The sequence below is a fragment of the Bufo bufo genome, chromosome 4 (genome assembly GCF_905171765.1).
Source record: "Bufo bufo chromosome 4, aBufBuf1.1, whole genome shotgun sequence".
Lineage (NCBI taxonomy): Eukaryota > Metazoa > Chordata > Amphibia > Anura > Bufonidae > Bufo > Bufo bufo.
Genome location: NC_053392.1, coordinates 358957558 through 358978132, shown reverse-complemented (window position 1 = coordinate 358978132; position 20575 = coordinate 358957558). Strand labels below are relative to the sequence as shown.

Here is a 20575-nt window from a genome sequence, read left to right as displayed (position 1 = left end):
GGATGGACAGGCTGGTGTGACAGGTGTCTTGATCGACGGACAGACTGGAGTGACAGGTGTCTTAAGACTGTTTTTGCCTTATCTTGACATATACCTTTCACTCACTCCCATAAAACTTAAGTTTTATTACAGCTGAATCATTATTACTGACCATTAAATCTACCCATTTTAAAACTATCAGTTGTGTTGCCTATTTTTTGCTAATGGATCAATTTATACTCAGTTCACTATCTGGACTGTAATTTAATAAGGGTCTGGAAGCTGCGCGCTGGCTCCAGACACCCCCCTATTCTTATGCTGAATACACTTGTGGTTAGGCTGAATACACTTGATGACAAATACACTCCATTATTATGCTGAATACACTTGCGTTAGGCTGAGTACACTTATTGCTGAATGCACTCCATTATGCTGAATACACTCAATATTAATAAGCTACACCCCTGCTCTAAAAACACCCTGAATGACTGTCCCCGACATGTTTTGCCAGCTAACCTGGTGTCTACAGGGGCTCGGACAGTCTATGGGAGTGAAAGGCATATGTCAAGATAAGGCAAAAACAGTCTTAGGACTATAGGCAAATGGTGAATTAAGTGCCTTTACATATGTCAGGATCAAGTACTATACAGGTGTCCTAACAGATGGACAGGAGGCTGGAGTGCCAGGTGTCTTGATGGACGGACAGGCTGGAGTGTCAGGTGTCTTGACGGACGGTCAGGCTGGAGTGACAGGTGTCTTGACAGACAGACAGGCTGGAGTGACAAGTGTCTTGACGGACGGACAAGCTGGAGTGCCAGGTGTCTTAATGGACAGACTGGAGTGCCAGGTGTCTTGATGGATGGACAGGCTGGAGTGACAGGTGTCTTGCGGACAGGCTGGAGTGACAGGTGTCTTGACAGACAGACAGGCTGGAGTGACAAGTGTCTTGACGGATGGACAAGCTGGAGTGCCAGGTGTCTTGATGGACAGACTGGAGTGACAGGTGTCTTGACGGACAGGCTGGAGTGACAAGTGTCTTGACGGATGGACAGGCTGGAGTGACAGGTGTCTTGACGGACGGACAGGCTGGAGTGACAGGTGTCTTGACAGACAGACAGGCTGGAGTGACAAGTGTCTTGACGGACGGACAAGCTGGAGTGCCAGGTGTCTTGATGGACAGACTGGAGTGACAGGTGTCTTGACGGACAGGCTGGAGTGACAAGTGTCTTGACGGATGGACAGGCTGGAGTGACAGGTGTCTTGACGGACGGACAGGCTGGAGAGACAGGTGTCTTTACAGACAGACAGGCTGGAGTGACAAGTGTCTTGACGGACGGACAAGCTGGAGTGCCAGGTGTCTTGATGGACAGACTGGAGTGACAGGTGTCTTGACAGACAGGCTGGAGTGACAAGTGTCTTGACGGATGGACAGGCTGGAGTGACAGGTGTCTTGACGGACGAATCTCCTCCTTGCGTCCCCCGAATCTCCTCCTTGCCGGCTGACGTCACAGAGCTGGAGCGCCGAAATCTCGCGATGCGCGAGCTAGCGCATGCGCAGTGTCGGCATCATGTTCATTCCCTGTGCTGGCATCAGCACAGGGAACGAACTACGCATGCGCTAGCTCGCGCATCGCGAGATTTCGGCGCTCCAGCTCTGTGACGTCAGCCGGCAAGGAGGAGATTCGGGGGACGCGGGGCGGTGCTGGGCTCCTTTCCGCTTGACTCATCTCCGGCTACAGGACTCATATCAGGTAATTTGCATATCACTCAAAAAGGTTTTTTAACACAATAAAAGCGCAGAGAGCTATGGGACCTGGGTACTGCAGATGTGCTAGTGGCCATCTAGCAGCCCATGTCCCCAGCTCTATGCACAAAATCATGGTGACAGGTTCCCTTTAAGTCCTCTTCCGTTCCGTTATTCCACAAAACATATCTGTATGGTTTCCGTATGGGATCTGTTTTTTGTAGATCGTAAACATAAACAGTAACTTATTAATCACCAAACACATGAGCAAAATGGGCTGGGCATAGCATTTCTACAGTATGGATCTGCAAAATATATACGGATGAGATACTGATGAGTTCCGTGTGTTCTCTATTTTTTGCGGACCCATTGACTTGAATGGAGCCTCGGAGCACGATTTGCGGACAATAATATGACATGCACTACTTTTTTGCGGAAATACGGAAACGGAATGCACATGGAGTACCTTCTGTTGTTTTTGCGGACCCATTGAAGTGAATGGTTTCGCATACGGTTCGCAAAAAAAACGGAACAGAAGTGGAAAGAAAATACGTTTGTGTGCATGAGCCCTAAATTTGTATATGGAGATAGTTGTCAGTCACTGATAGTTGCAAATGGGGCAATTTTACCAGTGATTGATAACATTCTCTTTATTAGTGTGTATATAGAGACAGCTGTCAGTCACTGATAAAGATGGTCCCTGTGTACAATTGAGCTCAGAAATAGCAGAGATTTGAATGTATAAGTTACAAGTTTTATTGAATCTTTTACACACACTTTTTTCAGTGTTTAAATTCTTGTAAAAAAATATTATGCCCTTCAAGAGTTTTAATGACATTCATAGAAACATGTTTGGTGCCTTTTTTCTGGCAATTTTCAATACCTATAGACAAGTCTATGTGAAAAACTGAAGGAAAAACTCCATACCCTGAGCATGCTGTATTAAAAAAAAGGCCAGAAACACTAAAAGTTTCACCAAAACAGAATAACAAAACACTTTGCAGTGCATTTTATCTATCACAATTTTTTTATTTTGAAGTAGCATCTGACTGCAAAAAAGCATGGAAAAAAAGCTCTTAAAATTCAGCAGAAAATGCTGAAAATGCCAATGTTTTTTAGTTTTATTTTAATATTAAGAAATACTGCATAGGTAGCACATGGAAAAGGTGTTACCGTAGAATACATGTTTTATTTTTTTAAGGAGCAAAATGAGTTATAAAAAAAAATTGCATAATCTCAACAATCTTTAGGTGCTGCTGCCCTGATGTTTACTGGATCCTTACTCCTTTGCACTTACTGATCCTCAATGAGTAAGTGCCCACTAGTGATGGATGAACATCTGCTGGGACGGTGCGCGAACGCGATCAAATGTTCGTGAACCGCAAGTTCGCGGCGGGTCCCATTCATTTTAATGGCAGGCGAACCTGAAATACCTTCAGTTCATATTTGCAACCAAGAAATAATTACTAGAAGTGCACATATAGTCCCACAACATGGACAGTGACATACCAGATGTATTATTCGAATTTGCGTTCTCCATTCATAATTTTTTTCAATGCAAAATATCAGCAATATAATTTTCGCGCACGCGCATGCGCAAATGCATTATACAGTTCCCAAATGCACTATAAAGAAAGTATATTGGTATATAACACCCCGCTTCAATCAGTTTTTTGGGGGACGACTGGTATATCACACCAGTAGAAATTATTTGTTCCAATAACGGTTGTCCCTCTATATACCTGCAGTATCGCAGCAGAACCGCACACAACTGCTGCACAATACAAATGCACTATAATATACTTTCTGACATAGAAAGTATATTATAACATTGTACAAGGAAGGCAATCAATTACAATATACATAAAGATAAAACATAACCTTTAACAATGTTACTATGAGGGTCCATTCACACTTCCGTAAGTATTTTGCGGATCCGAAAATCTGAAAATTAATGGGTCTGCACCCGTTCCGCAAAATTGCGGAATGGATGCGGACCCATTTTGCGGACGTGTGAATGGAAAAGATATCCCTCAAAATGAAAATAAATTAAATTATTAAAGCATAGATGTGGTAGGCAATAACAAGTGCTCGGCGGCACCAAATCAGAAACCATATGTCCTACCACAATCCGGGGGGTTCCAGTGCACATCCATGAATCCCGGAGGAAATTCAAAAAACATCTATCCCTGGGCTAGATGATGATGTGGTATTGAAGGACAGGGTGGGCAAAGAACTGTCCCTGATATTGACCTAAAGGGGGGTGCTATTCTGGCCCTGATAGCCTAACCACAGACCACCCGCCCTGATAAGAGCGACCCCGTCCGGAACCTTACCCTATATAAAAATGGCCCTAGTAAGCCCCTAACCTCTAGGCCCCTGACTTCCAAGTGATCACTATATAGATCTATGTGTTTTTGACTAATGGTTTTTTCTTGCCAATCCCTTGGTTTCCACCCTTTTACCCCTGTACGGGTATCTGGCCTTCACTGCAGGGGACTCATCAGGCCAATACCTCTTGGAATAGTAGTGTAGTTGGCATCTGCACTATAGGGGTCAGAGACACCAGTGCAAAGCACTTAGCGAACAGGCAATACTCATAGTCAAGAAACAGGCTGAGGTCAGGGTAAGCAGAGTTTGTGTGTATTCGTGAAACTGGTCTGAGGTCACGGCAGGAAGCAATGGTTCAATATTGTAATCAGGCCATAGGCTATAGTCAGGGCAGGCAGCGTATTATCAGAGTTGATGAACTGGCAGAGGTACTGTACATATGCAGGCAAACAGATAAGCACACCTTCACTGGAACACTATGAAGCTAGAAACTCAGACTCAGGCAAAGGGGTGAAAAAAAACCTGCCAAAAATAAATGGGGTTAATAAAGGAGGGTTAATAAGTACCTTAGTCAGTAGCTGAACAGAAAATAAATTAAAATATATATTTTTTTTTTCAGCAATTCAATACAAAAAGTGAAACTCATATATTATATAAGTTCATGACACACAGAATGATTTATTTCAAGCATTTATTTCTTTTAATGTTGATGATTATTGCTTATAGTTAATAAAAATCCAAAGGTTAGTATCTAAGAAAATTAGAATATTATATAATACAAATTAAAAAAACATGATTTTTAATACAATATTTGCCTACTGAAAGGTATGTACAGTATATGTACTCAATATGTGGTCTGGGTTCCTTTTGCATGAATTACAGCATCAATGCGGTTTAGAATGGAGGCGATCAGCCTGTGGTAGTGTTGAGGTGTTATGGAAGCCCCAGTTGCTTTGATAGCGGCCTTCAGCTTGTCTGCATTGTTGGGTCTGGTGTCACTCATCTTCCTCTTGACAATACACCATAGATTCTTTATGGGGTTTAGGCAGTGGTGTAGCGTGGGTTTCCAGCATCCGGGGCAAGCCAAGTATTGCGTATTCCCCCCCCGCCTACTCAACCTGTGGTCACGTCCGCTTTCTTTTTTACAGATAATGCAGTAGATGTCCCCTGCAGTAACACCACAGACAACACAATGATAACTCTCTGAGTACAGATAATGTAGTAGATGGGTGCGAGGCCCCAAAATTCAGAACACATACAGTGTGACCTGAAGACTGGGGCCAGGCTGCGGCAGTGTAGGCTAAATTCTATATCCACCCCCATCCCCAACCCTACCATAAACAGATATGTATTTGGACATTACATACATTGCAATGATATATACAGTAGAATACAGCACCATACCTCTTACATCCAGTGACTTCTCCTGTGATGTAGACTCTTTCCTCAACGTCTTCATTCGGAGATAAGACTCCCATTATACCTTATTTCAACCGCGTCTCTGCAGAGTTTCACATAAAAATGTTTTAGATTCCTCACTTTACTATCATCCTCCCCCTCCTGGTGCCTCAACACTGTCATCCTGCTGCTACCTCCAATACTGTGCTAGTGCCAGACAGATAGTCCCCCATAATATTATTCCCCCTGTATATTATAGCCCCCTGTATTATTATTATGATTGCCCCCTCTGTATTATTACTATAATCACTGACCCCCTCTGTATTATAATTATAATGACCCCCTCTGTATTAATATTATTATTATTATTACCCCCTCTGTATTAATATAATGGCCCCTCTGTATTATTATAATGGCCCCCTCTGTGTTATTATTAGTGATGATCGAATTTCATATTTTGAAATTTGTCTCCGCTTCGTTTGGTGGTAAAAGCAGAATTGCGTTATGGATTCCGTTACCCCGGACCATAACTCAATTCTATGACGGAATGCATAATGGAATGCCTTTAGAGGCATTCTGTTATTCATTCCACCATAATAGAAGTCTATGGCCTGTATAACGGATCCGTCCCATTTCCGTTATGCAGGGGAGTCCTCTCCTGCATAACGGAAACGGGACGGATTTGTTATGCAGGTCATAAACTTTTATTATGACAAAATGAATAACGGAATGCCTCTAAAGGTACAGTAGGCCAACATTTTGTATTAAAAATCCTTTTTTTAATTGGTCTTATATAATATTATAATTTTCGGAGATACTAACTTTTGGGTTTTCATTAGTTGTGAGCTATAATCATAAACATTAGAAGAAATAACCATTTGAAAAAGATCACTCCATGTGTAATGTATCTATATAATATATGTTTAACTTTTTGAATTGAGTTACTGAAATAAATACATTTTTCAATGATATTCTAATTTATTGAGCTGTACAGAGAAATTTCAGCGAATACTAACTCAATACACGCAGGGTGAGTAAAGCAATACCCTCCCCCGCCCAGGATAGCGGGGCAGTTGCAGACACGGGTCGCCAGCATAACATTAACAATCCTGTGCCTCTGCCGTCCTGGCATGTACTGAGTACCCACTCTTCTACACTTCCTGGTCAATGGTCAACACACAGGAGGTGCCTGCTCAGCCAAACACTGGCCACAGAGGTAACACACAACAGCCAATTATTCAGACATCAAGCATACATAAACTGAATAATGGACTTATTTAATCAAAGCATAAGGTTACACGTGTTATGCTGTTATTCCTTATTTTAAACATAAAAGTAAAACTAAATACTCAGTGTTATATAAAACATTTGCTATGTTGTTAGCTTTGTACAATGTGTGATTCAAAGTCAGCTATTGCAAATGTTAAAGATGTTCTGTAAAAGCTGACTTTTAATTGACCTCTCTATTTGTCTAGAGCCCTTCGCGCCAGAAGAAATACCTAAGGAAGTAGAGATTAAAGGTACAAATTCCAATATGAATGTTATTGGTGACATTTCATGTAGAGGACTTTAAATCATGCAATTAAAATGCAAGCATTTAAAATGTAGTATTATTAATTATATATAGTTCAACTGGCGCTTCACCATATATGAAATCGCAGCGGTGTTTGTAGCAGTCCCGTACCTGCTAGGGAGGGTATTGTGCAGACAAGCTGTACGAATGCCAAATGTAGGAAATAAATGTAACACTGCGCGCTATAATTGAGTGATTATATTATATTAAAATAACTAGCTACAAACTAGAAAAAACATTTACCACTCTGACATGCAATGCCGCAAAAAAACACACTATATGCGTATGGGTCTTACCTTAACGCACGTGTGTTTGCGGTGGTGCAATGTTCTGCAGCGGTACGCCTCTTGTATACTCTAGGCACAGTGAGGGAAGTGGATCCAAAGGGAGAGGATGGCCAGCATGGACCGGTGAATGTTAAAATATTATAAGTATTGGGAAGCTCGCCCCGGCCGGTGGCAGAGTGTTCCCGTTACCTGTGGGTTAGTGCTCACGTCTGAGCCAGTGACGTCACCGCTAGTGAGTTACGGATGGTAGTGGGAGTCAAACTTCCAACGCGTTTCGAGTACGTGCGGTACTCTTCATCAGGGAACGTTACACCCACTACGTATATTGTCATTATTTATAGTGCATGCTGAACCTGCTCCTCCCTAAAGTAATTGTAACTAATCAAAACCAAAAAGTTCAACTTCAGAGTTGAGGCCCTTTGGCAACATGGTATCTAAATTAAATATCCATTCTGTTTCCTTCTTGGATTGCTTTTTAATGAAATCTCCTCCACGGGCGTCCATTTCTATCTTCTCTATGCCCAAAAAAGACATGCCTTCTATTTTTCCTCCATGTACCTCAGTGAAGTGCCTGGATAGGGGGTGTTCTGTTGATTTTTTTCTGATATTATTCATGTGTTCGCTTATCCGTTTTTTTAATTTTCTTTTTGTGCGTCCGATATATAGTTTGTGACAGGGGCATTTAATCGCGTAAATAACCCCTTCTGTGTTACATGAGATATGACCCCTAATCTCCTGGTCAAAACTACCCTCATGGTTACTTATATGTTGTATTTTCACTGTATTTTTTGCTGTGTTTTTACATGGGGCACATTTTTTACATGGGAAAAAGCCCTGTGGGAGATTACTCTGAATGTTGTTCTTTTTCATTAGTATACCTGCTCCTTTGCTAGTTGAGGCAATCTTGTTGCCTATATTGGTTATAAAAGGGCAACCAATATAGGCAACAAGATTGCCTCAACTAGCAAAGGAGCAGGTATACTAATGAAAAAGAACAACATTCAGAGTAATCTCCCACAGGGCTTTTTCCCATGTAAAAAATGTGCCCCATGTAAAAACACAGCAAAAAATACAGTGAAAATACAACATATAAGTAACCATGAGGGTAGTTTTGACCAGGAGATTAGGGGTCATATCTCATGTAACACAGAAGGGGTTATTTACGCGATTAAATGCCCCTGTCACAAACTATATATCGGACGCACAAAAAGAAAATTAAAAAAACGGATAAGCGAACACATGAATAATATCAGAAAAAAATCAACAGAACACCCCCTATCCAGGCACTTCACTGAGGTACATGGAGGAAAAATAGAAGGCATGTCTTTTTTGGGCATAGAGAAGATAGAAATGGACGCCCGTGGAGGAGATTTCATTAAAAAGCAATCCAAGAAGGAAACAGAATGGATATTTAATTTAGATACCATGTTGCCAAAGGGCCTCAACTCTGAAGTTGAACTTTTTGGTTTTGATTAGTTACAATTACTTTAGGGAGGAGCAGGTTCAGCATGCACTATAAATAATGACAATATACGTAGTGGGTGTAACGTTCCCTGATGAAGAGTACCGCCCGTACTCGAAACGCGTTGGAAGTTTGACTCCCACTACCATCCGTAACTCACTAGCGGTGACGTCACTGGCTCAGACGTGAGCACTAACCCACAGGTAACGGGAACACTCTGCCACCGGCCGGGGCGAGCTTCCCAATACTTATAATATTTTAACATTCACCGGTCCATGCTGGCCATCCTCTCCCTTTGGATCCACTTCCCTCACTGTGCCTAGAGTATACAAGAGGCGTACCGCTGCAGAACATTGCACCACCGCAAACACACGTGCGTTAAGGTAAGACCCATACGCATATAGTGTGTTTTTTTGCGGCATTGCATGTCAGAGTGGTAAATGTTTTTTCTAGTTTGTAGCTAGTTATTTTAATATAATATAATCACTCAATTATAGCGCGCAGTGTTACATTTATTTCCTATTATTAATTATATTAAACTTGTTTTGTTTTCAAAATTGTTCATGCCAGTGGTATGAATCCATGAACTTTGTACTAACTTTTATGAACAATTTTTTTTTTACATTTGTTTATAAATTTAACCATGGAAACTAATTATGGGCTATAATAATGTTTTGTAGTTAAAGTTATTAAAGGCGAATATCATCTGTTCATAATAGAAAGCTTTTAGAACTTATCCCTTCATGTTTTTTTTTATTAAGGGATAGTCAATATACAGTTAGAGTAACAAGCAAAATCATGTTAGCATTAAAGGGGTTGTCCCATGTTGCCGGTTCCATGATGAGATGCTGGCCCTAGGTTGCCAGGCTTAAGGAAAAAGCCGAGTGGACCGTGGCTCGACTGTTTCAGTAATTCAGTAATTCCCATTGTAGTGAATGGGAGCTACACAAACAGCATAGCTGAACACTGCTTCTGTAACTCCTGAGGTTACTGTTAAGTGTTATATGCTTAGAATCTCCACCACTCAGCTGTAGCATTAAAGCCGTGTGAAGTGAATAACGTTGGTTATGGTGTGACGATGACACCTATCAAGGGTTAAGATATATTACACAGCAAATGAACAGCCAGTTCTAATATGTTGTCAGCAAGCATAAGGATCTGAATGACTTTCTCAATGGCCAAATTGTGATGTCTATGTGATTGGGTCAGAATATCTCCAAAATGGAATGCAGGGTGTTCTCAGTATGCAATGGTTAGCACTCAGTCCAAGGAAGGACAACCAGTGAACTGGTGATAGGTTCTTGAGCACTAATGGCTTTTTTATATGCATGTTCATTGATTTGGAAGGGGAGTAAAAGTTAGTCCATCTGGTCCAAATTGAGAGAAATGCTATTGTATCAAAAATTGCAGAAAAAAATCACTCTGGTTATGTTAGGCTACTTTCACACTAGCGTTCGGGGCTCCGCTTGTGAGCTCCGTTTGAAGGCTCTCACAAGCGACCCCGAATGCATCCGTACTGTCCCAATGCATTCTGAGTGGATGCGGATCCGCTCAGAATGCATCAGTCTGGCAGCGTTCAGCCTCCGTTCCGCTCAGCAGGCGGACACCCGAACGCTGCTTGCAGCGTTCGGGTGACCGCCTGACCGCAGTTCTGAGAAGTGTCCGCCTGACCCACAGTTCTGAGAAGAACTCACTGAATCCTAGTGATCTACTGTATAATGCTAGGTGTTTCAGCCAGACCACAGAATTACTGTCTTATACTCAAATGATGCTGTGAGTATTATACAGTACACTGCCTGTCCAAAAAAAAGTCGCCACCTGGATTTAACTAAGTAAATAGATATGAGCCTCCTATTGGATAATTACTGCATGGGCGATTATCTTTCAGCTGCCAATAAGTTATTTAACCCCAACTGGTGCATAGAGTTGCTTCTCATTTCTTAAACAACCATGTCGAAAGACACATCTCGTGGTCGTGGAAAAGATGTTAGTCTGTTTGAGAAGAGTCAAATCATTGGCATGCATCAAACAGAGAAAACATCTAAGGAGATTGCAGAAACTACTAAAATTGGGTTAAGAACTGTCCAACGCATTATTAAAAACTGGAAGGATAGTGTGGACCCATCGTATTCGAGGAAGAAATGTGGCGGGAAAAAAATCCTGAATGATCGTGATCGGCGATCACTTAAACGTTTGGTGAAATCAAATCGAAGAAAAACAACAGTAGAACTCAGGGCTATGTTTAATAGTGAAAGTAAGAGCATTTCCACATGCACAATGCAAAGGGAACTCAAGGGATTGGGACTAAACAGCTGTGTAGCCATAAGAAAACCACCAATCAGTGAGGAAAACCAGAAAAAAAGGCTTCAATTTGCTAGTGAGCATAAAGATTGGATTCTGGAGCAATAGAAGAAGGTCATGTGGTCTGATGAGTCCAGATTTACCCTATTCCAGAGTGATGGGCGCATCAGGGTAAGAAGAGAGGCAGATGAAGTGATGCACCCATCATGCCTAGTGCCTACTGTACAAGCCTGTGGGGGCAGTGCTATGATCTGGGGTTGCTGCAGTTGGTCAGGTCTATGTTCAGCAACAGTATGTGCTCCAAGAATGAGGTCAGCTGACTACCTGAACATACTGAATGACCAGGTTATTCCATCAATGGATTTTTTCTTCCTTGATGGCACAGGCATATTCTAAGATGACAATGCCAGGATTCATCGGGCTCAAATTGTGAATGGGACATAATTTTCACACATGGATTGGCCACCAAAAGTCCAGACCTTAAACTCATTGAGAATCTTTGGGATGTGCTGGAGAAGGCTTTGCGCAGTTGTCAGACTCTACCATCATCAATGCAAGATCTTGGGGAAAAATGAATGCAACACTGTATGAAAATACATCTTGTGACAGTGCAGAAGCTTATCGAAACAATGCCACAGCGAATGTGTGCCATAATCAAAGCTAAAGGCTTTTTTTTGGTGGCAACTTTTTTTTGGACAGGCAGTGTAGATAACAATGATTCAGGGAATTCTGCTCAGATGAGCCATAGTCAATCTGAGAAATGCATCACATGGACCATGTTTCACAGACCACAGACAACTTTGTAAAAGCAGTCTAAATGAATGTGCTGCTACAGTCTTGGGACCAGGTATAACATGATAACACAGAACTCAGTCCATGCCTAAACAGGACTAAGTCATGTTGATGGCATGAGGGGGATCTACATAATATGAGGCATGGTTGTAACCCCTTAAGTCCATACGTTAAACATGTCCCCCGCTCAGATGCTGAGTGGGTGCTGTGACTGCCAGGTGTCTGCTGTTGTACACAGCAGACAACCAGAGAGATTGTCTGTGATCAACAGTACTGACGATTACTAACTTTTAATCCCTCAGATACCGTGGTCATTTGTGACAACGGCATCTGACCGCTGAAATCCCGGGAGTGCTGCACTCCTGGGTCCCAAACGGCTCTCCCACACCAAAATCAAGGGAGTCATTTGATTTCTATAGTTGCCTTGGGCCTTTTGAAGGCTCCAAGGCCTGCCAGAAAGAAGTGCCTATGCACACAGACAGGGATCGGTAGCAACATAATAAATCTCCCATAGGCCGCAATGTTAAATCATAAAATTTTATGGGCGAAGCAATCAGACAATCACATGTTAAAGTCCCCTAGTGGGACTTAAAATAGGTGAAAAAAGTCAAAAAAGTTTTTAAAAATATAATAAATAAAAAATATAAAAAATATTCAAATCACTCCTTTTTCCCCATATTAAAAATGAACAATGTAATAAAATAAAGATTGTTAGCATTACTGTATGTAAAAAACAGTATAAACGTATTTATCCCGTATGCTGAAAGCCATAAAGGTGTTGTCTGACTTGAGCAACCGGCATTTATCATGTAGATGATTCGGGCAGTATATACTGTGATGGGACAATGAATCAAGCAAGCAAAATACATTAGTAACCTTATATTAACTTTTCTACATGATAAATGTCATTTGCTCAGACAACCCTTTTAAGGGGTTAATGTTATGCTACATCAATGTGCATTTGCAATTATTATAAAATCTAAACAAACTTGTACAAAGAGGCAAAAATTATTATTTTTATTAGTAATTGTTAATTATTTTTAATAGTAGTAGTAATAATAGTAATAATAATAGTTAATCATAAAGTGACATCTGGGCAATCTTCTTTCTACATCATTGTTATTTGAACTGAATCACTTCAGTTCATGCAGTTTTTTTGAGCTGTTGCTAGGAATGGTTTTACAAAGAATGGTAAATGTGAAGAAAGACTTAAACTTCTCCTTCCTGCTGGATACACTTCTGACTTTGTCTCAAAAATTGCACCTGAAATTGCATTATCATCTTATGTGTTTTTGAAGCCTAAAGAGGTTGAATGAGATTAGAAAAAACTTTTTGGGGAAAAATTATCAAACTGGTGTAAAGTAAAACTGGCTTAGTTGCCCATAGCAACCAATCAGATTCCACCTTTAATTTATCACAGCTCCTTTGGAAAATGAAAGGTGGAATTGTATAGCAACTAAGCCAGTTTTGCTTTACACCTGACCTGATACATACTTTCCTGTTTTTGTCTATTATCTTGAACACTGCAATACCACACATAGCCTGTCGACAAGTGTGGTGTGTTTGTGGGGAAAATCTATTTTTCCAGCTCTCTTCATACAACTTCTTAAGAAAATTTGTTGAAAAAAAGTTAGTTTATTGTCAAATGCTGAGATTAAATGGCCAACATGTAAAATTCTACAAAACTGGCTAGTGTTATGCATAATGCAAGGCATAAACTCTGAGTGTCGTTAAAAGATATCAACACTATCCACTATAACAGTGACATCTACAGCATCCTGCCCCTTAAACAGTGACCTCCATAGTGGCCGACCCTTTATTATTAACCTCCACAGTAAACCATCTCCTTTTACAGTGATTTCCGCAACACCCCATCTCCTTAACAATGGCCTCTACATCAATCTGCTCCTTAACACTGACCTCCATAGCGGACCGTCCCCTTAACTGCGACCTCCACAGCAAGCTGCCCCTATGGTGGCCAGAGGTCTGGTTTTAGGCTAGAGAGTCCAGCTTTCAGACTCCCTGTCCTCCATCTGGTGCAGGGCCGGGACGGACACACGGATCTCCTTTTGAACAGCTTACTCTCATACAGCAGCACTGTACTGTCTGAGCGTGATCTGCAGGAAGAAAGTCACCCTCCCTCCCACCCCTGCAGCTGACAGAAGTTGATTTTGTTCATTTTTTAAATTCCCTTCAGTGGCAGAGTGGGAGGAGGCGATGCCTAACCGGGTCACGGAGTGGCTTAGCGGGACCTGGGGCGGGGGGAGTAAATTCTGTCTTTTGAGGGTGGCCTGAATGGTCACCGTACCTGCCCCATTAACTCTGCTTCCTTAACATTGTCATCCCAGCCCCGCCCCTTTATAGCTGACCTACAGCAGTGAAGAAAAATGACTGGGTTGTTATGGAAACCTGATGTAAAACTGTGTGTATGTGGAGACTAAGGGCCTGCGAGATTCTATTGGCTAATGCATTTTTTGGGAATATCTCAGGAACGGTACGTGCTAGAGAGTTGAGACCCGGTCTAAAACCTTCCCGGACACCTGATGTACCTGTGTGTCAAAATTTTGTGATTGTAAATGTGACAGTGTGGATTCCTTTAGTGGACATTCATACACACATACATACACTCAGCTTTATATATTAGATTTTAAAGCGCATTCATTTCCAGCAACTTGTATATGTTAAATACAGAGAAGAGTTAAATATATAACATGAATAAGCAATAATAAAGGCAATCAAGTATAATAAACATGTTACAGTGATGTAATTAGAGAGCTCAGGTCCCCTCACCATGCTTAAGTTGACTGTACTTCTAGCTCCTGTTTTATTTCTTGTGATAAATCTCTGATGTACTGAAATGCTTGGCAAAAGTAGAAATCTGGTGGGGGGTGCAAGGTCACCATAATTTTATTTTTTAACATGTCTGGAGGAATGAGGATGTCTCTCAGCTGCATGCCCAACTGCTGCTGCCACATTTCTTTAACATCCACCTACTACAGTTGCTCTTTGTCCAATTTGGTGGTCAGTCCATAGGCTAGTCTAAACCCTGGAGTCCATCCATAGACTAGGGTAAATACTGTGGTCATTCAGTCCAAAGTCTAGTGCAAATGCTGCAGTCAGTGAGTTCATAGACTAAGGTAAATTCTGCAGCCAGTCCATAGTCTAGTGTAAACACTGTGGTTATTCAGTACATAGTGTGATGTAAACACTACAGTCAGCGAGTAAGTCCACAGCCTAGTGTAATTGCTGTGATCATCAGTCCACAGTCTGGTGTAAACGTTGTGGTCAGTCAATAGTCTAATGTCAATGCTGTGGTCAGTCAGTATATAGTGTCTCTTAAACGCTGCAGTCAGTCTACAGTCTAGCTGCAATAATTGAGTCTATAGACTGCTATAAACACAGTGGTTAGTCAGTCCACAGTCTAGTGTAAACGCTCATGTTATTCAGTCCATAGACTAGGGTAAATGCTGTGGTCGGTCAGTGCATAATTTAGTGAAAATGCTATGGGCTGTCAGTCCATAGTTTAGTGTAAATACTGTGATCAATCTGGTGCATGGTCTCTCCATAATCTGGTGTAAACAATGATGTCAGTTCATTGTCTACTGTAAAGACTAAGGGCTCTTTCACACTTGCGTTCTTGTCTTCCGGCATAGAGTTCCGTCGTCGGGGCTCTATGCCGGAAGAATCCTGATCAGGATTATCCTAATGCATTCTGAATGGAGAGAAATCCGTTCAGGATGCATCAGGATGTCTTCAGTTCCGGAACGGAACGTTTTTTGGCCGGAGAAAATACCGCAGCATGCTGCGCTTTTTGCTCCGGCCAAAAATCCGGAACACTTGCCGCAAGGCCGGTTCCGGAATTAATGCCCATTGGAAGGCATTGATCCGGATCCGGCCTTAAGCTAAACGTCGTTTCGGCGCATTGCCGGAGCCGACATTTAGCTTTTTCTGAATGGTTACCATGGCTGCCGAGACACTAAAGTCCTGGCAGCCATGGTAAAGTGTAGCGGGGAGCGGGGGAGCAGTATACTTACCGTCCGTGCGGCTCCCAGGGCGCTTCAGAGTGACGTCAGGGCGCCCCAAGCGCATGGATCATGTGATCGCATTGGACACGTCATCCATGCGCATGGGGCGCTCTGACATCATTCTGGAGCGCCCCGGGAGCCGCACGGACTGTAAGTATACCGCTCCCCTGCTCCCTGCTCCTACTATGGCAACCAGGACTTTAATAGCGTCCTGGGTGCCATAGTAACACTGAAAGCATTTGGAAGACGGTTCCATCTTCAAATGCTTTCAGTACACTTGCGTTTTTCCGGATCCGGCGGGCACCTCCGGCAACGGAAGTGCACGCCGGATCCCAACAACGCAAGTGTGAAAGAGGCCTAAGGTCAATCAGGCCTCTGTTGGATAGGGGAGGTACAAAATAGCAGGGCTCTGTGGGGGGAGGGGCAAAGGCAAGATATTACTTAACAGGATTTTTGTGGGGGTGGGGGGGCTCAACTTGGCAGTACTCTTAGGGAATAGTAGGGGAAGTTGAACTGGAAGTGGCACAGGTAACAGGTGCAATGGAGGGCTAACAATATTTCTCAGGGTCTGTGAGTGTGGGGGAGACATGATGTGAGCTCTTGAGAGGTCTACAGGAATACACTGAAAAAATAACTCCACTGAATGTACTGCCTGTATTTAACACAGAGAGTCAGCAGATTCAGGGAAGCCCTGACTTCTCTTCTGTAGTCACTCACCAAAAATAAGAATCATGTAGGAAGCCCACATGGTTGTAGGGAGGGATTAAGGATTGATGCACACCACCCCTCCACTTCTTCCTGTCTCTTCTTACTTGCTAGCAGAACATCTACCTGACTTACCTCCTATGTTACTCCAGTGCCAGCAGGAGGCAGATCTGGTGTAGGCCCCAACTTCCTCTGTGGTGGTGTCTGATGAAGAAAGTGGCACACCTTTGAAATGTGTTACATGTGTAATAAAGAAATCCTCTTGGTATCCTATATCTGGCAATGCCAGATGCTGCCTGAATGCTGTCCCGCACCATTAACTATAATGGGGTCCCGTGGTGATCCGGTCGCAATCCAGCAAATATGCCAATAAACAGCTGGACAAATACCGTTGCACGCAATGGTTTATGTCCATCCAATTCCCAGCATTCTATGCCAGAACAGCCCGCTGGAAGGTTGTGCCGAAAGTGTGAAACAGCCCTAAGCTGAGAGTTTAGAAGCACTGAATAATTAGACAATAGGCATGTGCAACCCCATGAATAATACCTAGGCAGGGCATGCTATAACAGGAGTTAGCCTTCCATAGACCTAAAACACCATGGAAAGTTCTAATAAAAAGGCATTTTAGGTGCAACCTGGCCCCTGGAGGATTTGTAGCATGGCTCACAGTTCTCCAGGCCCAGGTGAGAAACTATGTAGTTTCTGAAACTGTCCTATTGTTTTCCTCTTCAAGTGGAAATAACTCACCTAGTGACTAGTTACTACATAAAGTGACAGTAACCACCAGTAGTGTTGTGCCTCTGTCTGAGAAAACAAATATTTCTAGTTTGCACAAAATGTATCTGCAACATTTCTGGAGGGCATACTGACAATTACAGCCTGCTACAGTTTAATGCATAGTCTCAAAGTACTGTAGGCATAAAAAAGGCCAAATATATTAGTATGTTTTGCTGTAAAAAGGCCTCATACCCAGCTATTAACCCATGTCTGCCCAGTGCCATTCATGTATGGTGCAGGGTGTGCCATAGCCATCAGGTGCCTGCTGTTTTAAAAAGCAGACACCCGGGCAAATGTATGTAAATGACGATAACGATAAAAATAGATAAACAATAAAAATAGATAAACAGTAAAAAATAAACATCATGAGCATTTTTATTGCAAAAATGCCCGTACTATAAAAAATTCTAAAATATTTATCCTATATGGCAAATGAAAAAATGAAAAAAAAAGTTAAAATGCCCTATTCGCCATTTTCTAGTCGCTTTACCTCACACAAAAAAATTTATAAAAAGTGATCAAAAAGTCATACACACCACAAAATGGTATCAATGAAAGTATAGATAGGATATGCTCCCATTTTCTGATAGATGCAAGGGGTTGTGTCATCTCAGACAGCGATGCACTTGGCTATTTTCGGAATCCCCTTAGAAATTAATGGGAGCGCGCTTGTGTGGCCACTGCTCCCATTCATTCCAATGAGGCCATCTGAAATAGCTGAGGCAGTGCTCAGCTATTTTTGGTAGCCCCATAGAAATTAATGCAAGATATCTGCACATGCGCAGTGCACCCTCTGGGACTTTGCAAGCTCTGTTTACAAGATAGGTGTGGGTCCCAGAGGTCCCAAGACACACACCTATCCTAGTGATATGCTCCCAATGACTGAGATGACACAACTAGAGATGAACGAATCGAAGCTGCCAAAGTGGAATTCGTTTAGAATTTCAGGAAAAATTTGCTTCACAACAAATGCAAATTTCCTCGCGCTTCGTAGTTAAATGCTAAAATGGCGGCTACATGTGTGAGGACTGAGGACATGGAGCATGGAACTCTGGGAAGGAGGGATCACCCAGATTGACATGCCTGCATGTAGCCAATCAGCATCCAGCCAGCTCTGTGATGTCACAGCCCAATAAATACGGCAGCCATTTTAGATTCTGCCATTTTCCAGTGTTCAGAGTGCAGGGACAGCAATTGGAAAAACCTCTATGTTTAAAAAAAAAAACTGAAAAAAGGATTTATAAGTGCAGGGTAAGGATAGGGAGGAATCATTTCACAGCATCTTAGTGCAGGGAGAGATGTCAGAAGGCGCTAGGGACATTGATAGGAAAGTGATATACAAGTGCAAGGAACGATTATTTGGGGATCCAAATAGTCATTAGACAGTTCTGACATTCCAGCTTTTTGTTATTGGGCTGCAAATGTTATGTTGGAAAGCCTTTAGTGGTTTATATCTTAGTATTTTATTCAGTACGACAAGAAAAGCATATACGCATTTCACTTCTGCAGTTATTTCTGTTGAAAGTGGATAGGGGTGTATTACAGTAAAACAAGAATACTATATACGCACTGCACTGTTGCAGTTATTTCTGGTCAAAGTATATAGAGGCGTATTACAGTAAAAAATAAAAATATATACGCACTGCACTGATGTAGTTATTTCTGGTGAAAACATATGGGGGAGTATTAAAGTAAAAGAAGAAAAATATATTCTCAGTGCATTTCTGCAGTTAATTTGGGTGAAAGCGTATAGAGCGTATTTAAGTAGAATAAGAAAAATATATACGCACTGCACTGTTGAAGTTATTTCAGTTAAAAGCGTATAGAGGCTTATTTCAGTAAAATAAGAAAAATATATACGCACTGCACTGCGTGTTGAAAGCATATAGGGGCATAGTTCATTAAAAAAAAGACAAATATATATGCACTGCACTGTTGCAGTTATTTCAGTTGAAGGCGTATAGTGGTGTATATATATTCTCAGTGCATTTCTGCAGTTAATTTTGGTGAAAGCGTATAGAGCGTATTTAATTAGAATAAGAAAAATATATACGCACTGCACTGTTGCAGTTATTTCTGTTGAAAGTGTATAGGGGCGTATTTCAGTAAAAAAGACAAAAATATACGCACTGCACTGTTGCAGTTATTTCAGTTGAAGGCGTATAGTGGTGTATTTCAGTATTGCAAGAAATATATAAAAATATATAAGCACTTCACTCTCAATTTTTTTTCTGGTAAAATCATATAGTGGCCTAATTCAGTCCAACAAGAAATATATATTCTCAGTGCACTGCTGCACTGATTTCTGGTGAAAGCATATAGGGGCATATTTCTGTAAAAAAAAAGAAAAATATATATGCACTGTTGCAGTTATTTCTGTTGAAAGTGTATAGGGGCGTTTTTCTGTAAAAAAAAGACTATATACGCACTGCACTGTTGCATTTTTGTTCTTGTGAAAGCGTATATGGGCGTATTTCAGTAAAAAAAAAAATATATATATGCACTGCACTGTTGCAGTTATTTCAGTTAAAAGCATATAGGGGTGTATTTCAGTAAAAAAAGAATAATATATATGCACTGCGCTGTTGCAGTTATTTCTGTTGAAAGTGTATAGGGGAGTATTTCAGTACTACCAGAAAAATATATACACACTTCACTATTTAATTGTTTTCTCGTTAAAGTTTATAGTGGCTTATTTCAATCCAACAAGAAATATATATTTTCAGGTCACATCTGCAGTTATTTCTGTTGAAAGCGTATAGTGGCGTATTTCAGTACTGCAAGAAATATATATAAGCACTTGACTCTTAAATTTTTTTGTGGTGAAAACGTATAGTGGCCTAATTCAGTCCAACAAGAAATATATATTCTCAGTGCACTGCTGCAGTGATTGCTGGTTAAAGCATATAGTAGCGTATTTCAGTACTGCAAGAAATATATATAAGCACTTCACTCTTTAATTTTTTTGCAGTCAAAGCATAGAGTAACCAAATTCAATCCAACAAAAAAAATATATTCTCAGTGCACTGCTGCAGTTATTTCTGGTGAAAGCGTATAGTGGCTTATTTCTTTACTGCAAAAAATATATATAAGCACTTCACTCTTTAATTTTTTTCTGGTCAAAGCGTATAGTGGCCAAATTGAGTCCAACAAGAAATATATATTCTCAGTGCACTACTGCAGTGATTTCTGGTGAAAGCG

At 41.4% G+C, this 20575-nt stretch overlaps 1 protein-coding gene across 1 annotated transcript in view; it reads left to right on the top strand.

Moving 5' to 3' along the window:
* Positions 1-20575, top strand: part of LOC120999212 (titin homolog) — a 946165-nt gene that overhangs the window by 404417 nt on the left and 521173 nt on the right. Inside the window, exon 34 of the mRNA XM_040430085.1 lies at positions 6928-6972. Coding sequence (XP_040286019.1) covers positions 6928-6972 — 45 coding nt within the window. The remainder of the gene's footprint in view (positions 1-6927; positions 6973-20575) is intronic.